Source organism: Eucalyptus grandis, chromosome 5 (assembly GCF_016545825.1).
Source record: "Eucalyptus grandis isolate ANBG69807.140 chromosome 5, ASM1654582v1, whole genome shotgun sequence".
In the NCBI taxonomy this organism is placed as follows: Eukaryota; Viridiplantae; Streptophyta; class Magnoliopsida; order Myrtales; family Myrtaceae; genus Eucalyptus; species Eucalyptus grandis.
Window position 1 is genome coordinate 15,821,504 of NC_052616.1, and position 17,495 is coordinate 15,838,998.

Below are 17,495 nucleotides of genomic sequence, written 5' to 3' on the forward strand. Positions count from 1 at the left end.
CATGGTTCGACGAAGAGATTTGTACGATTCCATCATTACCGCGTCCCGAAAGAGGACGACCCTCGTCGTGCCTTTCGATGTTAGTGGAGGTTTCCACAATTCCCTGTCATGATCCTGCTCGAATGCTAGCGGTGGGGTTGGCGCTCGGTCTCAATCCAACGAAGGGGACCTTCCAAGGCGAGAAACCCTACTTTTCAGCTCCGTTGAACTTGCTATCCGGACCAGTGCCTAACCGGTGTCGATCGTTTACACGATCTTTATCCTCACCCAGCTGTGCTTGGAGGGGGCACGCCTAGTTAGGTTAATCAGTTCATGTTGACTCTCTTTCCTGTGATGAGACAAAGTTACTTTTCCTTTTGTCTTTCTCGTGCTCTCGTCCTTTCCTTTCCCCGCTATGGCCGTTCGATCTGCACGCTGGTTCGCTTTCTCTGAAGATGTGGGTGATTCTACACTAGAGCCGTTAAACGGGTGGATCGGGTCGGGTTTGGGTCGGGTCATTAATGGTCCACCCAAATCGACTCCATTAATCCATTTACCCGTTTATTTACGTTAATATAAATTTTTCGATCCAAACCCGACCCGACCCATACCCAACCCATACCCGACCCAACCCAACTCAAATTAATAAAATATTTTCATATTTAACAAATTTAGAAAAACTTATTCCTTTGTTTTTTTTAAATATTATATTATTAAAATACTTCCAAGCTTTTATATATATATTATTTTTTAAAAATTGTATTGCTAAAATAGTTTTATACAATATAAATTTAATGGACAATTTTTATAAATTTTAAAATAATTATTTAAAAAAATCGAAATTTAATTATTTTTTTAAAAAATTAAAATTTTAATTATTTTTATTTTATTTTAAAAATATAATTTTCTTTTTCTTTTTATTTTCTCTTTTTCTTTTTTTCTTCTCCTTCTTCTTCTTCTTTGGCCGGCCGCCGGCACGATTTGACGACGGCCGGCGACCGGCCAAGGGTGAGCCTCGAGCTCGAGCTCGACGCCGGCGAGGCCTCCGCCTCGCCCAGGATCCGGCGAGCTCGAGCCTTGTCGACGCCGGCGGGCTCGAGTCTCGCCAGGATCGGCGAGGCTCGAGCCTCGCCCGGGCGTCGGCGAGGCCTCCGCCTCGCCCGGTCCGGCGAGCTCGAGCTCGCCCGACGCCGGCGAGCTCGAGGCTCGCTGGTGGAGCCGTGCCGGCGACCGGAAGGAGAAAGGAGAAAGAAAAAAAGAAAAAAAAAAGGAAGAAAAAGAAAGAGAAAATAAAAATAAAAATTATAATTTCAATTTTTATAAAGTTGAAGAGAGAAGTGAGGAATTATAATTTTTTTTGTTAAAGATGAGTTTTCAACCCAACCCATTTAAAACCCACTTAAGACCCACCTATCTTAAACCTTTAATTGTGAAACCCATTTAACTATCTTTTGTTATAAACAAGTGACCCATTTATGACCCATTTAAGATTTAAATGGGTCATAAATGGGTTTGTGACCCATTTTAACACCTCTATTCTACACTGACCCAGCAGCTGCATTAGGCCCCTGCGGTAGCGCCATTAGCAATTGGACGTCCCTATTAGAAAAAGACTCGCATAGCATCCGTTTCCACTTCCAGTAATTGCACTCCCTTATCTGCACTATGTTCCTTGATCATCACGCAATACACTTCCAGCTCCCAGGTGCACCTATCGCTCCTACGACTTCACCATCAGTATTGAGCTTGTGCCAGCCTCCCCCCCGTCTTCCCAACCCAATTCTTATGTGCAGACGCATCACCAATGTGTGTCCGACATTAGCACATTAGCACCGATCCAGTTCCTCAGGCTAAGATCATAACTATGGTGAAGGGGAGAAGGAGCATAAATGTCAGCCCAATATTCATTGAGGACATAGTGCTAACATTCAAATCTCTTCTCGCCAGAGTGGATCTCGTGGCAATGCTGTACGTGGCATTAACGAAATGAAAAATCGAATGCGAGGAACAGCATCCACTTTCCACGCACATCTCCAGTCTTCTTCCGGCTTTCTCCAAGCATCCAAACCTTCAGCCAAATGATAAGCAGCGTTCAAAGTAAAGCGCCAGTCCCTAGGGAAACTCCAACCGAATTCAGAGTGCCCCTTGCCCCTCTTCCGATCTGGACTGCCTTATCATATTCAGAATCTCGTTAGGAAGGGATAAGAGAGTCTAGAAAAGTCCCAAACTCCCGTAGAAATCAAACAAGTCCTTCACTTTCAACTCCAAATCACTGACACGTCGAGGCTCAATTACTAGATCCCCTAATGGACCAGACCCTGGTGAGATGTCAAGTAGGCTTTCCAACTAGTGAGCCTAGTCCGAGCCTTCTCAATGATGAACCCGAAACGACAAGAACTAACACGATCTGTATGCAAAGTAAATCCCGACTAGCAACACCAAGACAACCCAAGCCATCTGTGGAGATCGTCATAAGCAGCAATAGCAATAATACCAGAGAGTTAAATCACGATCATCATATCATATCTCCAGAAAAGAAGACCTCGGATCTACTGAAAATTTAACCTTTTTCCCAGAATCCTCACAGAAAGACTTGACGGTGTCTACTACCAATTGACAACCAGCCTCAGTAGCCTCACCAAACAGAAAACATTCCGCCAGTAAAGAAAAAATGCGAGAAAGCCAAGGCCCCTCTCAAGGCCTTCATCGGCTTCCAATTGCCATTGCGACATTCCTCTGCAAATAAATAGCCAGGTATTTCCATACAACGAATAAACAGGTAAAGGGTGAATGAGATCGCCTTGCTTTGATCCCTACACGGCCAGAAGGGATATAGCATCCCACCGTTCATAAATGATAGTGGTAGAAGCAGTAGTGATGCAAATCCACCCGTAATTCGAGATCGATTTTAACAGCAAAGGAACCGGTCCTTCGCTTCCGTATGTTGCATCATAGAACATCATCATGCGTTCACCTCCCTCGGGGATGAAGCTAGCCCAGCAAGGACTAATGATATCATCAAGAAAAAGGCCTTAAGCGCCCGATAAATGAGCAAAGCGTTCCTAATTTTTCCAGTTCATCCCTTTTATGAAGGCAAAACATAAATTTTATATTTTGGATCCTCTTTTCTTTTCTTTTTTTCTGTGTAGCATGGCCCAGAGGGTGGCATGTAACAACTGAAAGGAACGAAGTTTTCAAAGTTGAAGTTCAGTGAGGTCAAACAAAAGAATTTTTGGGAGTCATATTAGCTACTTAACTCTCTTTTAGCATGACCTAAGATTATAAACATCTCTATTAAATTTGTGCAATTTGTGTAGTCTGAAATAAACAAGGAGAAAAATTCTTCTCGCCCCATTTTTGTCTATCCTCTACCCTATTATTGCAGCTTACCCATTGCCCCATGCTTCCTCCACGACCCCCCGAGACCATCTTGACAGCTACCGTTTCCGATAGCTACCTCCGCCTCTATAAAATATTCGATGGTTCCATAGCGTTTACATCAACTGCTGGTCATGTTGCGAGTATTTTTTACTCACGTCCGCTTATAAATTGACACGTGTTTGTTGATGTGGATGGGAAAAGACAATTAAAATATGTTTCTACTTCCACCGACCATAAAACGGACGAGCGGCCTCGCGTTTGTTTTTTCTTTTCGCCTTTTGAGGTCATGGATGAGCAAGGCATGTGGCCATGATTGGTGATAAGATTGATAATATTATTGATAAATCATCGGAAGATTAGATTAGAATATGATTTGATTATGATTTGATTTTGCATCGGAAGGTTAGATTAGAGTATGATTTGATTATGTTATCGAAATATTAAATTAAAGTGGTAGATATAATTTGATTTCAATCTATCACATTAGATATTTGAAATATAAAATAGGAAATCTAGTTGTTTTCTTAATATAAATAGCATTATATCTTGTAGAATAACGCAGTATATTAGTGAAAAACATTCTTTTTATGAGAAATTTATCTTTGAATCGTTATTTTCTTGAATCCTCTTATTTTCTTCAATTGGCAGCATCACCGGCCAGCCATGCTAGTAGCAACACCAATATGGACAAGCAAGGCTAGAGAGTAATGCTCATGCTCGACCATTTCGTTTGGCCAGATCCGATCGGCTCTGTCTTCCCGGACCTTGACAAGTCGCCGTCGCCAAGGTCGCAGATCCGGACCACCAACGAGTTCCATCCTTCTACCTTAGTTGGGAAGACGGAACCAAGGGGTGAGTTCCTCCTCCTTCTCCCATGGCGATGGAGCTCTTAATGGGCCTTTGAGATCACTAGCCCTTCGAGTTGGATGGCACCATCCCATCGCACCATCTCTACCCCTTAACGGGCGTTGCACGTGATCAGCCTGAGCCACTCGCCCGCCGTGTTGCTTGTCCAGATATGGCTTCGCCCATGGCCGCAAACCTTGCTCAGCATAGCTCGCGAGGCGGCTCATCCACAGATGCAGCTCGTCCATGGCGACGAACCCTTGATGACGAACTCGGAATTCCGGTGGCCGTGATCAGTAAACAAGCGCAAGCCTGGATTGCCGGACAGCGCTCTGTGGATGGAGGAGGAAGAAAGGAGTCAACGTCCACATGTCAATCTAAAATCGAAGGGGGTTATCACTGGGTGATCGGTTGCCATCAAGTCTGATTTCTTGAAATCGGACCAAATCGAGGATAGAATCAGGAACCGGCCTGCACCATCAGTCCGATCCAATCCAATAGAATCGATTACTTATTTTTTGCCACTACTTGGAACCGAACCGAGATAATATTTAGTTTATATTTTACTAATTTTTTTAGAAATAATAAAATAAAAAAGATATATTTAGTCAATCATGTCCAGTTCGATCTAATCCCCCTTAAAATCGGGAACTAGATTGACACTTATGAGAATCGAACCAAATCAATTAATTTGGTCATGTTCGGTCTAGACGACTCCCGATTAGAACAGTCCGTTTTGCATACCTCCGTCTCACACCGTCGAGATTTATAAAAGAGCATTGTCCACATGTCTTGGTGGCAAAATCTAACGCCGCCATCCCTTGGACGAGTGACAATGCGCGCGGAGAGAGAAAGAGAGAGAGAGAGACTGTTGCGTGGAGAGAGAGAGAGAGAAGGGCATCGACAGTCAGTTGCTCAAAGAAGAGAAGGAGAGAGAGAGAGGAAAAGTCAGCTAAAGTTTGGCGAAACCAGCGGCAGAATAATACTATAAATCCACCAACTTTGACCAAATTATCGCTTTTAATTTATTTATTATGATCCTTCAACTATTTTTCATGTTCAATATAATTTCTTAAACTTTCGAATTTTTAATTTGATTTCTCAATTTCCTTATAAAATCAAATCAAATCAATCATTTAGTACAATTCACGATTCACAAGTTTTCATAATTGAATTTTTTTTTTTATATCTTTTCATTTCAATACTTTTTCTCCCAAAAAAAAAATGTTATATTACTTTGTGCCTTTTGGGTTTTTATAAATATCACAATAACTCAATCAAAATCTTTCTAATTGTAAAGTGTAGCTAATAATCTCTAAAATAGTAAAATTAGAATCCCATTTGGAGTTGTGTTACATTCGTATTCCTGTTACGTCATTTCTAAATGCTTTCATATTGACATCTATAAATGATATTGATTTATCCGCAAATATATGTATTTGTATTAGTCTAAATTGTGTTCTTTATTAAACAAATAAGGAACAAGATATAATACACTAAAATTTTTATTAATTTGATAAATGAGGAACCTTTTTCTTGAAAGTAATTGACTACGAAGTACCGATACTATCTGTAAGCTCTCATGTCATATGGCTTCATGTCCTATGGACAATTTGACATATGTTTAACACTTGGTCAACATATATCAAAATCAATTCTCCCAATACTCTTCAACACGTGAGCTCATAATTTTGACATCTAAGTTCGGAATTACAATACACAATCATGACAATCATGTGATCAATTTTTAAATTTTTCAATAAATGAAGGGTCAAAATGCAAATATGTAAAAAAATTAAAATAAAAAAATAAAAAGGGAAAAAGAAAAGAAAAAAACATAATTTTTCTTTTCTTTGAGTCCTACTTCCTTTACACATAATTCACCCCTAATGTTTATTTTTTCTTTTATCTTCCCACAGGCTCTGACACGCAAGTCCAAAATGTGAATTGCTAATTTTTTTCCTTCCAAGTTTTATACATTATTGGAAATATAGTTGAATTTGTCAAATTAAAATAATGAATGAAACTAACAAATTATGGATTAATATTATTAGTGTAAATTCATTATATGTTCTTTTATTTATTTATTTATGAATTTGATTAAAATAATCATAAAAATGATAATTTATCATATATATAAATATTTTTATATACACTATGTTCTAAAGTGTCAAAGTTTTTATTTTTTTATAATCAATATATCAGCATGTCGTATCGCATGACGTATCGCGTATCGATATCCATACTATTTAACTGGCTAGAGGAAAAAAATGGAAAATCTATCATCATTGTTAAATTACGGACGCAACTAAAAATTTACCATCTTCCCTGGAGAAATACCAAACATATTCTAAAAGAGCCGTGACTTCAGCTCATGGGTTTCTAGAATTTTGGGACCACGACATAAAAAAATTTAGTACTATGGTTTATCCTATGTCCTATGTTCCAATCATGTGCACTTGAAGGAGGGGAGGGGTGAGCTGGCGAGCGGACTGAACACACCTTCTAGACGGAAGGCCGACGGAAACGAGTGAGCCCTTCCCCAAAAGAAAAAGTCCACCATTGACAAAGCGCCAATCGAAGCTGCTGCCGCTCCGGACCTTCCTGGCACAGAAAATCTCAAAAAACCCATTTGACTCGAATCTTCACTAACCTATCTTTAATCTCAATGTGCAAACGGTTGATCTGATTCTGTAGCAGCAGTGTAGAAAAACGACATTCCCCTGGTCTTTTTTCAAACTTGACAAGGGAAGTGCAAATCCCATTTCTCTCTTCTGCAGCTGGTGGCGTCTCTCTCTCTCTCTCTCTCTCTCTCTCTCTGTGCAAAATCCCCACATAAAGCCCACCCAAACTGAAGCACAGGAGAACCCATCTGTTCTTTTCTTCTTTCCCTTTTCGCCATTGTCGCTGCTTGTCCCTTCTTGGGTGTGTGGGTAGCTCGGTAGAGCTCGGAAGCTGAGGAAAGAAGGGATCTTTTCTTCTGGGTTTCCCTCAAATCTTGATTTTTTTTGTTATTTTCCAATCTCGTGTGGGAGAGCGGTAGTATGTACAGATCCGGGGCGGTGATGGCTTGGAACGTGTTCAAATTCTGCACGGCGCTTCGGGGTCTCGGCTCGATCATGATCTTGCTCGTCCTGGGGGTCGTCGGCGTCACCTACTACGCCGTCGTCTTGACCAATTACGGTCCGAACTTGTACGAGGGCGGGGTCGACTCATTCGTCGCTCTTGGTGTCTTGATCTTGTTTCACTGTCTGGTCAGTTAGCTTGCTCCTCACTATGTTCGCTCAACTAGACTTCATCTGAAATTAGCAAAATTTTGGAGTCTGTTTCTGTCATTCCGGTACTTTTCATTTTTGTTGGTATCTTTTGGTTGATGGGTCGGTAGAAATTTTTGGGATTTTTCGGGTTTTGGTTGATGCGTTGATGATTATGATGCTTGTGCGAAAAGTTAAATAAGTGGGTGTCGTCATGTTGTGGCTTCTTGTGTTTCTAAACTTAGCAGACTCTATTTGTGGAGTCGATTTCTGATGCCTGTCTTCAATTCTGTGGAAAATAACGTGTCAGGAGAGTGTGTTTGCTTATTTTGTTTAAGGCCATTCATTAAATGATAGGATATCGCTAATGCCTGTTAGGAATTCTAGTATATACTCTGAGAAAACCATTTGGCTTTGCTTTTGATATTGGATATTTTAGGCGTGCTTAGCTTGGGAAGCATGGTTTCCTACAATAGTGAGATGCATTTTCATTCTAGCCATCACTTGTTTCACTGAATAGTAGGAGCTGTTGGATCTTAAGAATCTTTCGAGCTGTGGGTTTGAGTTTCATGGCGAGTTAATATGATGGGTAAATGGACCCAAAGAGATAGATGCTCAGAAGGGAAACGCTTTGTTTTGTACAGCTCGTTATGCTGCTCTGGAGTTACTTTTCAGTTGTGTTGACGGACCCTGGGGGCATACCACCCAATTGGAGGCCTTCTGTTGATGAGGAGAGAGGAGAGAGTGACCCATTGAATGGTTTGGACTTCAGCATTTTGCAGTCTGATCCATCTCACAGGAGAATACGCTTTTGTCGGAAGTGCAACCAGCCAAAACCACCACGATGCCATCATTGTTCTGTTTGTCAGTGTTTCTACATCATCCAATACTTTTGTTTGTTTCAAGCAAGCTTTCCCTGTGGAAAACTTAAGCTGTGGTTTTTTGTAGGTGGAAGGTGTGTACTGAAGATGGATCATCACTGTGTGTGGGTGGTTAACTGTGTTGGCGCTTTAAATTATAAATATTTTCTGCTTTTCTTGGTAACTTACTGTCTCTTTGATAGCGGCTGTCTGATTATTATTTGAGAAACGAAGTTGCCTTTCTTATCATATCACAACATTCACACTCTTCTACATTCTGTCTTTCCTGTATCTTTGTTTGCATTCTTCTGGAATGCAGACCAAGATACTGAGTATGTTGGTATAAAAGTAAATGTCTGGCCTTAAAATACTTTAGCTGAATCCATTGAATTGGGGGTTAGAAGACACTTAATTATGCATTTCAGCTAAATTGGATGTTAAACTAGTTGTCTTCACACTTGTTACTAAACATATTCATTTGCTTTATACTTGGCTCTGGAGACCATTTCACTGTAATTTTCTTCTGATCCTTCGCACTAAAAGATTTCTCTTTTCTGTTTTTGGCTTTAAAACAAACATCTAGGTCTTTCTGGTTGGTTACGTTACACGGCATCTGCATTTCTCCTCACAAATATGAGTCATTGTAGATGAATCAAATGCAATCACCCCCCGTACATCAGATTACTTTTTCCATGCCAATCATGAACTTGTTCACTCTGCTTTAATGTCATTTATTTTCCCAGATCACGCAAAATATCAGCTATATTCTAATTTTAGTTGTTAAGGTTCTTGCCATTGTCCATGTCTTTGATGTTTTAATATTAGATATCCATGCTACTTCATAGTCTAGGTTGATAATGCTAATAGGTGAGGACAATTTACTTTAATTATCTTATAATGTTTGTCAAAGAAAAATGTATAATTAGTTGTGTACATCAGCCAATTGAATGCATGCGTGTTCTGTTTACTCAAAAATCATGAAAATCATATGAGATGATGAAATCTACTTTTTTGTTCAATTAAAATTCTTGATGAACTTACCTATCCTTGTGCTGGCCAAGAGTGGTCATGATGGCTCTTAGCATTTATCCATAGGATATTTACTATGGCATGTAGGATGATATTGTTTCTCAATATAGTTCTCTATTTTCGCTAATTTCTAATTTATGTATGAAAATGGAAAATGTCTTTTAATGCAGTTCTATACATTTCTGGAGACAAGTGTGGTTACTCTATCATTACTCCCACACTTCATCGCATTCTTTAGTGATGGAGAGATACCTGGAACACCTGGAACACTTGCAACAACTTTTCTTGCATTTGGTAAGGTCTAAATAATCTATCAGAGTTCTGACGTTTTATCTTCAGCATCTCATAAACAAGTTAGTTATTTAATTTGGTGCAATTTGCATGCTTTTTTATAGTCCTCAATTTGGCTTTCGCATTGAGCGTCCTGGGGTTCCTGGTCATGCACATTTCCTTGGTTTCTGCTAACACGACAACAATAGAGGTATGCCCTTTTCCTTAAGCCTGTCTTCTGGTCAAAAAATTTCTGCCACTGCATTAGATGTTTTCATTGGTTACTTTTCAGAGAACCTGATTTGATGCAATTTTAGAATTATCATGCCAATTGTCCCTTTTCTGGTAATTCTATTGGGTATTGACTATTAGTTAGGGTACACACTGCTTGAAACGGTTCAAAACTATAAGTTGGAAATCTGAAGGTCCTTAGTTTGTCGTTACGAACATTGTCCCCATCCCTCACTTGCAAGACTTTGATCAACTGTCCCATTTTGCATTAGAACAGAAAGTATCATTGGCAATTCTACTTCCCTGTTTTCATGGCCTTTTTTCTTGAGTGAGATACTGTTAGTGGTAAATGAGGATCTTTCTTCTGCTTGTTAATTATCCTGATGGTATATTTGCCTGTGGTCAGGCATATGAAAAGAAGACCACGCCAAAATGGCGTTACGACCTTGGACGGAGAAAGAATTTTGAACAGGTAGTGCACTTTAGTTAGTGGCATCATATTACTTGTTCTTCTGCAACTTTTTGCTCAAGACTGGTAGTGGAGTGTGATCTTTTGGGCAGGAAATTACTAGGATTCTTAGTTCCATAGTATTGCTAGAATGCCTCTCTTTGTTTTCTGTGCTTATGATATGAATGAGACCTAAAAGTTGCTTATCAAGGGAAGAGAAATCGCAAGTTACATGTGAAAACTGTGTGGCCATTAGCTAGAAAACCGTTAAAGGCTTAGTCTCTGACAAATAAGAAACTGATCTGTGACTTTTACTACATGTTAGTTGTCACTCATGGTGTCCAGATTCTTCCCAGCCTTACGTTTTTGCCAATATTTTTGGGCATATCTGCTCAACCTTTGATGGCATTAATAAATCGTGCGTTTATTGGATCTGGTGAAGGGGGTTGCTTTATGTCATTTGTAGGAGCCTGACTGGTAAATTGATCCTTCTGTTTTGAGCAGTCTCAGATAGTCAATAAAGGGCATTTTGTTGCCTGGTTTCTTTTGGGCATCAACATAATGGTTTTCCCCAGTGAATGATCTAAATTAGCAGAGTTTATCTATCCATCCCAAAACCTGAGGATGGCAGGATTTGGATCCTAGTTCTTGATATCTCTGTTGGAGGACTTTTTAAATTAGCTGGTGCCTTCAAGCTCAAGAACTATTTAAAATCTCTTTTTTTGAATCTTCAACCCCGATAAAAGACGACTCTTTCTTTGGTAACAAAAGATAATAGGCTATTAGTGGGTCTTGCCACATAGTTTATTGAAATGGTTTGTGCCCCTATTGAACTTCTTTATCTTTTTCAAGGCTTTCCTTTAACTGAACTTACTTGTGCTTTGGTGCTTTAGGTATTCGGGACAGATAAACTCTACTGGTTCATTCCAGCTTATTCAGAAGAAGATATCAGGCGGATGCCAGCACTTCAGGGTCTCGAATATCCCTCAAGGCCCGGTTTCGACAGCGAAGAGTTCTGAGGGGAACTTGCCGTGCGCTCTCAGAGAGGTTGACCTATTGACCCGACATACATGGAGGCCCCTGCACTAACCGTTTGTTATTCACTGATGCACCTTACTCGGGGCTCTGGTACTGTGGCTCTCCTCCTCATAGAAATAGTTCTGCGAGAGAGAAAGAGAGATGTGACAAGGTGATCGCCAATCTCCGAGTTCCATTTCCATGGTCTCGGGCTGAGATGTAACATATGCTTCGTTTAACTTACGCAACTGTAATGTCGGATCTTGTGAACCTTTACCCTCGATCAATTTGACACATTCATCTTCGAAGTTGAATGTACCTGTTGATGTAGATAAAGAGTTCACATGTCCAAAATTTGTAGAAATCCCTTTTTCCCCCTTCTACTACCATGTTATTTTTCAGCTTCTTGTTCTTCCTGTCTTCCTATTTGGAAAGAATAATGGCAAGAAATTGGCCAGTTGAGATGATATCGGGTTTTTGCATAGATTAAAAGCTTGTCAAGGCGAGCGATATCTGTAACAATACCGTCGCATCTGTCGTGCCGTCCCCTTGTCTAGCGGCATTGCGACATCAAAATTTCCCACCCGAAATATGATTTTCTTTTTCAGATAGCAAGTTCTTGGCTTTGCATTACAGGCAATTGATCGAGCTTTAAGTTCCGCTACCTTCTTGATCCATCTCCACAGCCTGCATTGCGGTGGATGCTGCAACAGTAGCAGTCGGCGCTAGTTTTTTCTACCATCCAACCGGCATGAATCAGATTGATCTTCACAAATTGAGATAGTAACTGCATTGAAATTCGAAAACTCCTGAAAAAAAGATCTAAGATTTTGTGACAAGACATGAATTTTCTACAATTTGCAGGAGAACCGTAAATTACAATCATTGAAAAATGAGACCTTTAAATAGCATTGAAATTCAGAAAACCCTTTTTGGCAAAGGTCCAAGATTTTTGTGACACAATCTTTGAAAAATGAAATTTTTAAATCGCGTTGAAATTCAAAAACCCTTTTGGTAAAAGGATCCAAGAATTTGTGATGAGATATGAATTTTCTCAAATTTACAGGAAAACGGTAAATTACAACCATTGAAAAATGGGATCTTTAAACAGTTCATGAGAAGTTTCTGTTCATTTGTAGGATTATTTTATTTATATATACATATATAAAAAAAAAAAATTTGAGGAAAACCAGAAGGTTCTCTAGCTTTCATGAGAGAAACGTACGTATATAAAGACACCCCCTTCCCCCTTGGAATTCCTGCCACCACCAGAGCATTCAAGAACTCTCTCTCTTTCTCTCTCTCTGTGAAATTCCAGAAAAGCCTGGAAGAAGGTAACGATCGATCCTCGCTTCTTCACCTTCTCTCTCTTGATCCCGTGAATGGTTTCCATTTCCGTCTCTCAGTTCGTCAACTTTGTAGTACGATCATCTGTGGTTTTTTTTTTTTTTTTGGTGCTTTTTCTTGGTGAAAAGATTCGAGATTTCTGTAAACTTTCGCGTGCTGATGCGGCAGAACGCACGAGGAACTTTTGGGTGGGCGTGATCAGTTGTCTTGGTTTGGATTGCGCGGGCGGTCGTGCGGTGGTGTGTTGTTGTTCGTTTCTTTCTTTGCGTGAACGGCTTGGAAATGTTGCGGAGTGTGTCTGGAGATGAACGTGTCTTGTGGATAGAGTAAAAGAGGAATTGGGTGGTGGCGCTCTGTTATTTTGTGTGGTAATGTGGTGTTCGGCAAAGGGTATTTTGTCGAGTTTGTATTGACGGATCGCCCTCTTGGCAAGGTTTATGGAATTTTTGCCTCTCGTCTCGTCAGTATGTGGGCGCTAGGGAGGGTGTCTTTTCGCTCAAACCCTTCAGGTACAATTTTATGATTGTGCACGAGTCATAGAGTATGCGTGTTCATGGTTAATTCGTGTTGCTGTTGTCGCTGTCTTTACTCTGGAGGAGGCTTTAGCTCTTCAAATTGTCTAGAGCCAATTGTCAATATGATGTATGTCTTTCTTCTGTTTTGGCCCAAAAGAAGTTATAGCGGGACTCGGCCTTTTTCGGTTGGCTGTATTCATCTTTGGAGTACTGCAAGGATATGAAGGGACTAGAGAAGAACAAAACGTGCGTTCACTTGTTGTAGTGCAGAAGGCCTGAGTGGGGAGGAGTGTGTTTGAGTGTTGGAGCTTGTTCAATTTCGTGAGCTGCCTAATGGCAAAAAAATATGTCCTTTAGAAACTGCCCGAGGGTGAGACTTCATGTTAGAAGAAGTTTCATGCATTTCCTATTAAGATGATTTGTCTTCCTCTCTTACTCCTGCTATTCTTCTGCTGTTCTTCTCTGTTCCATTTACATACAGTTAGTTTTTCTTTGTGATGTAACATGTTATCTTTAAGTTGACTCATACTTCATGATTTTTAATGTTTGTGTTCGTTGGACAAAATAATTGAACGATCAGTACTTCTTGTTGAAGTTACATTCAAGAGCCAATTTCTTCTTGTTTCTACTCGTGTTTTAGCTCCATGCTTCTAGGTCAGTGCGAAAGATCTCTGATATTCACCAAAATGAAATTTGTTTGTTTCTTCTAGGAGATTCTGCATCTCGATAATGCAGAGGGGAAGACAGGGGAGGGAAGATTTCTTCAACATGGGTGACCCTTTTAGCAGTTTCCGGGGATTTGGCAGTTTTCCTACCCTTTCTGGTGGAAGAGATCCATTTGACGATCCATTTTTCACACGTCCTTTTGGTAGCATGTTCAGTACTGGGGTGTTTGGACCTGGCTATCCAACTGACGATACTCCGTCCTCCAATAATTCTAAGGGACTTGTCATTGAAGAACTAAACTCCGATGATGAAGGAGGTATTAGAAATGAAGAAGATACAAATCCCGATACAAATAGAAATGAAGGGTATCGAAGGCATGATGCATCAATCAGAGCGCCGTCTGTGGAGCACCCAGATGATGATGTTCATGGTACATGAATAATATATCTGCTCGATATGCACGGTTTTATTCTAGGTTTCAGTAAACATGTTTGTTTGAGTTGATCATTGTTCCCCCCTAATGTGGTTTGGGTAGCAGAGAACAGGAGCAATGTTATTTACAGGAGTGACAGGAGCAGGGTTGGAGAGAAGCAAAATCAGGGTCGGAGTTTCAGTGCTCAGAGTTGCAAAGTCACCTATGGTGGTGTGGATGGAGCATACTACACATCCACAAGAACTCGAAGAGCTGACAGTGAGGGGGTAATGAATAAATGCATTGGTACCTTTGCTCTCCTAGTTCTATAGTTGAAATGTTTCATCATTCTGGTACTGTGTGTTCATGCATCAGGTTGTGCTTGAGGAAAGCAAAGAAGCGGATGCAACGACTGGTCAAGCAACACACAGGATTTCACGTGGTATTCATGATAAGGTCTGTGCTCTATCATCTTTTCACTACTTTGTTGAGAATATTATGAAAGACAGCGTTTTGCTCTTTGTAATTTCAAAGTTTTTATGCTGACCTAATTTATCATTTTAAGCTTATCATCAAATATACACTGGTTTGAAGAGGCAAATAGGAACACACCTAGAATAGCTACAAATTAGGCAGTGTGCTTCAAAAAGATTTTGTAGTGGATCATTCTTATGTGTTTCTCCTGTAAGGGCTCATATATACTTCCAAGGCTCCTGTATATAGCCTCGTCTGGGTACTTGATATTCCTTTGGTAACAGAAGCTCCAGAGGTAGACGGAGGCAGCATCATATAGCGAAACATTATTACTATCTGTGATTATAGCAGTGCCAACCTCACACTTAGTGGGATAAGGCATAGATGGTGGTGGTTGTTCTGGTGGTAATAGCAGTCTATTTGAAAAGCGTTTGATTATATAGTTTGTGACATGATTGTCATTGTCTGTAGTGATTTCTGAGCTGTTTAGAGCAGAGTAAGGAAATTGCTCCTTAGGAGGCTAACAGTGAATTTTCTCTCATTCTTGGCCATTATTGACTATCTTGTAGGGTCATTCTGTGACAAGGAAGCTTGGCTCAGATGGCAAGGTGGACGCAGTGCAAACCTTGCACAATCTGGAGAAAGGTTAGTGTGATCATCCTTTGGTACTTTGCTTGGATCTGATTTATCCTTTTGTGTGGATATTTATGCAATGGATGCAAGTACGACTAATGGGAGGAATGTATCAGATGAACTTGCTGGTTTTGAAGAAGCATGGAAAAGTAGTGGTAATGGGCCTTCACCTGGATGGAGCTTTGATTATGATTTGCAGCAGAAAGCAGGTGAGCTTTAATTGGCTGGAAACCATGGATTATCTCAAGAATCTCTAGATGCTGCACATTTTCTGCAGGCTCTAGGTCAATCACACAAAATGTTATATTTTATACTATCTTAACCTGTGTCAACGATGGTCCATATCTGATCCCTGACAATGGGTGGGTAAGCATGCATGAATTAAGAACTTCCTAGCAACTTTGTGGTGACAGTACAAAGTGAAGAACTTTTTTTGGCAATTTCCAGTGTCCAGTGATAAGTTTTCTTGGGGTCACATATGGTGGTTGCATTCAGTTGTATATTTTCTCGTGAGTGGTTTAATGTATGATCTCGAGTTACCTGGAGGTGTCACCTGTCAGTTCTTAGTTGGGTTTATGACATGGCTTCTTGATTAGAGGACATTGATGACATAAATTTTTGGTACGGAGAATCTCTCCTTTCCCATATGACATGACCCTGAGTTTGTCATTAGGCCTGATAATGGAAGGAGTAGGTATTACATGAAGCACAAGATATTAGTTGGTTTCTAGATATACAATGGGGAAACTGGCAAATACGTTAATTTTGGTGGCATTATAGGAGTGGTCCAATTTTCTACCATTTCTTCCTGTTCTGTGTCTGTACACAGTTTGTCTTATTGGATTTATCATCTTACAATGTGCTTGGGGCAATTTTTTCATGGCTACTGGATTCTACATTTGGGAGATGATGACATATAATTTGACACCCAGGCATACTTGTATCCTTTGATGCAAGATGGTGATGTCGATCGACCTTTTATCTGATCCCTTTTAGTTAGAATCATGAAATTAATTTCAAATAATATTGGATGGGGGGAAGTATAGGTGGCACCCTTTTTCTTCTTTACAGTTGTCTAAGTTATTAGTTGATTGGATCAAACTGTTGCAGCAACGGTTTGGGGAGCCATATGCATGTGCGTTTGTAATGATCTTTCTATATTCATGGACTCATTCCATATTTACGCATGTGGGTTTCTGATGTAGGCCGCGGCGGCGACGCACAGAAAGGCAGCTCGAGCTCAGGAGGTTGGGCGCTTCCATCTGTGGACCAGATAATGAGGCATGGTGGGATGGGGCCGCAATACGCAGCAAGATCTACACCTTCTAATGAAAGAACTAAGAAGGTGGTTAGGATCAATATAGACTAGATTATGAGATCAATTTTTGCTCACAGTGAGATTTGTTGAACCGATCGATTGTGTGTCGAAGTCTAGAACAGATAGCGTCCGGTCATAATAGTTCTGTGTCGAAGTCTAGAACAGATAGCGTCCGGTCATAATAGTTCTTTGATACGCTAATTAGCATATTGTTCCGTGTCAAACAAATTTAAAGTCTTTCCATGTGTTTGATCTCCTTCAATTGTCAGGGAAAGATTTGCTTCTTCATTGCCAGGCACTTCTGGTTCTGGAGAAAATGGCAGGTCACGTTTCACTTTGTGGTTTATGTCTGGGGATCATGAATGTGAGAAAATACTAAGTAGTGATGTTGAATATCGGGGGACGGCCTTTGAGGAGTCCAATGGAAACTTGGAAACCTACTTACCTGATAGCCGGATCTTTTAACCTACTCGAAAATCCTGATCACGCGAAGTTCTCCGTCGGGCCAGCTTGTGCGTGATCTGCTATATCGAAGTTTGGCAAGAGTTGGTACTTCGAAGATCGGCGAGAAGATTTCTAGCCGTCGCTTAGCTAACGGTGGTCTGCGAGAGCCTCGATAGGAAATAATTTAGTCATGATCTTAGGTAGGTGGTTGTGGTTATGGTCATGATTGAATGAGTTCCCTTTTGTTTTTCTGTCGTTTGGTATCTTCGTCAATCGACTATTCGCTGATCCTGGCTCCTTTGACCTTCTCCTGGTGGACCAGTTTTTTGTCGTCGAAGTGGTCGACAACATGGATATCACGCAATCGCTAT

General features: G+C 40.4%; 2 protein-coding genes and 1 non-coding gene across 5 annotated transcripts; all 3 read left to right on the top strand.

Annotated features, from left to right (window-relative positions):
- Positions 1 to 6,742: 6,742 nt before the first annotated feature.
- LOC104444356 (probable protein S-acyltransferase 14) lies at positions 6,743 to 11,799 on the top strand. The gene is made up of 7 exons (XM_010058015.3): positions 6,743 to 7,460; positions 8,105 to 8,324; positions 8,409 to 8,500; positions 9,520 to 9,643; positions 9,745 to 9,830; positions 10,257 to 10,322; positions 11,192 to 11,799. The coding sequence occupies exons 1-7, from the start codon at positions 7,251 to 7,253 to the stop codon at positions 11,315 to 11,317; spliced, it is 924 nt and encodes a 307-aa protein (XP_010056317.2). The 5' UTR covers positions 6,743 to 7,250; the 3' UTR covers positions 11,318 to 11,799.
- A 711-nt stretch (positions 11,800 to 12,510) lies between these two features.
- LOC104444355 lies at positions 12,511 to 17,375 on the top strand. Of its 3 annotated transcripts, XR_005551374.1 has the most exons (8): positions 12,511 to 12,649; positions 13,888 to 14,273; positions 14,379 to 14,542; positions 14,631 to 14,711; positions 15,299 to 15,374; positions 15,479 to 15,571; positions 16,568 to 16,802; positions 16,846 to 17,375. XR_005551374.1 is itself a non-coding variant. In XM_010058014.3 (7 exons), exons 2-7 carry the CDS (start codon positions 13,907 to 13,909, stop codon positions 16,729 to 16,731), a joined length of 945 nt encoding a protein of 314 aa, XP_010056316.2. In that variant the 5' UTR covers positions 12,511 to 12,649; positions 13,888 to 13,906; the 3' UTR covers positions 16,732 to 17,373. The 3 variants fall into 3 exon arrangements, 2 of the variants coding, with proteins under 2 accessions (XP_010056316.2, XP_018729426.2); XM_010058014.3 differs by having other exon boundaries at positions 16,568 to 17,373; XM_018873881.2 differs by having other exon boundaries at positions 14,382 to 14,542; positions 16,568 to 17,373.
- LOC120294215 lies at positions 16,265 to 16,351 on the top strand. The gene has a single exon (XR_005551705.1). It is a non-coding gene; the product is annotated as a small nucleolar RNA U31b (small nucleolar RNA).
- Positions 17,376 to 17,495: the final 120 nt, after the last annotated feature.

Bases quoted from the DNA above. Each gene is read 5' to 3' on its own strand.
- LOC104444356 (XM_010058015.3), top strand. From the start codon at position 7,251: ATGTACAGATCCGGGGCGGTGATGGCTTGGAACGTGTTCAAATTCTGC. The intron at 8,325-8,408 runs GTCAGTGTTTCT...GGTTTTTTGTAG, and splicing joins ATGCCATCATTGTTCTGTTT to GTGGAAGGTGTGTACTGAAG. The intron at 10,323-11,191 runs GTAGTGCACTTT...TTGGTGCTTTAG, and splicing joins GGAGAAAGAATTTTGAACAG to GTATTCGGGACAGATAAACT.
- LOC104444355 (XM_010058014.3), top strand. From the start codon at position 13,907: ATGCAGAGGGGAAGACAGGGGAGGGAAGATTTCTTCAACATGGGTGAC. The intron at 14,274-14,378 runs GTACATGAATAA...TGGTTTGGGTAG, and splicing joins CCCAGATGATGATGTTCATG to CAGAGAACAGGAGCAATGTT. The intron at 15,572-16,567 runs GTGAGCTTTAAT...TTTCTGATGTAG, and splicing joins TGATTTGCAGCAGAAAGCAG to GCCGCGGCGGCGACGCACAG.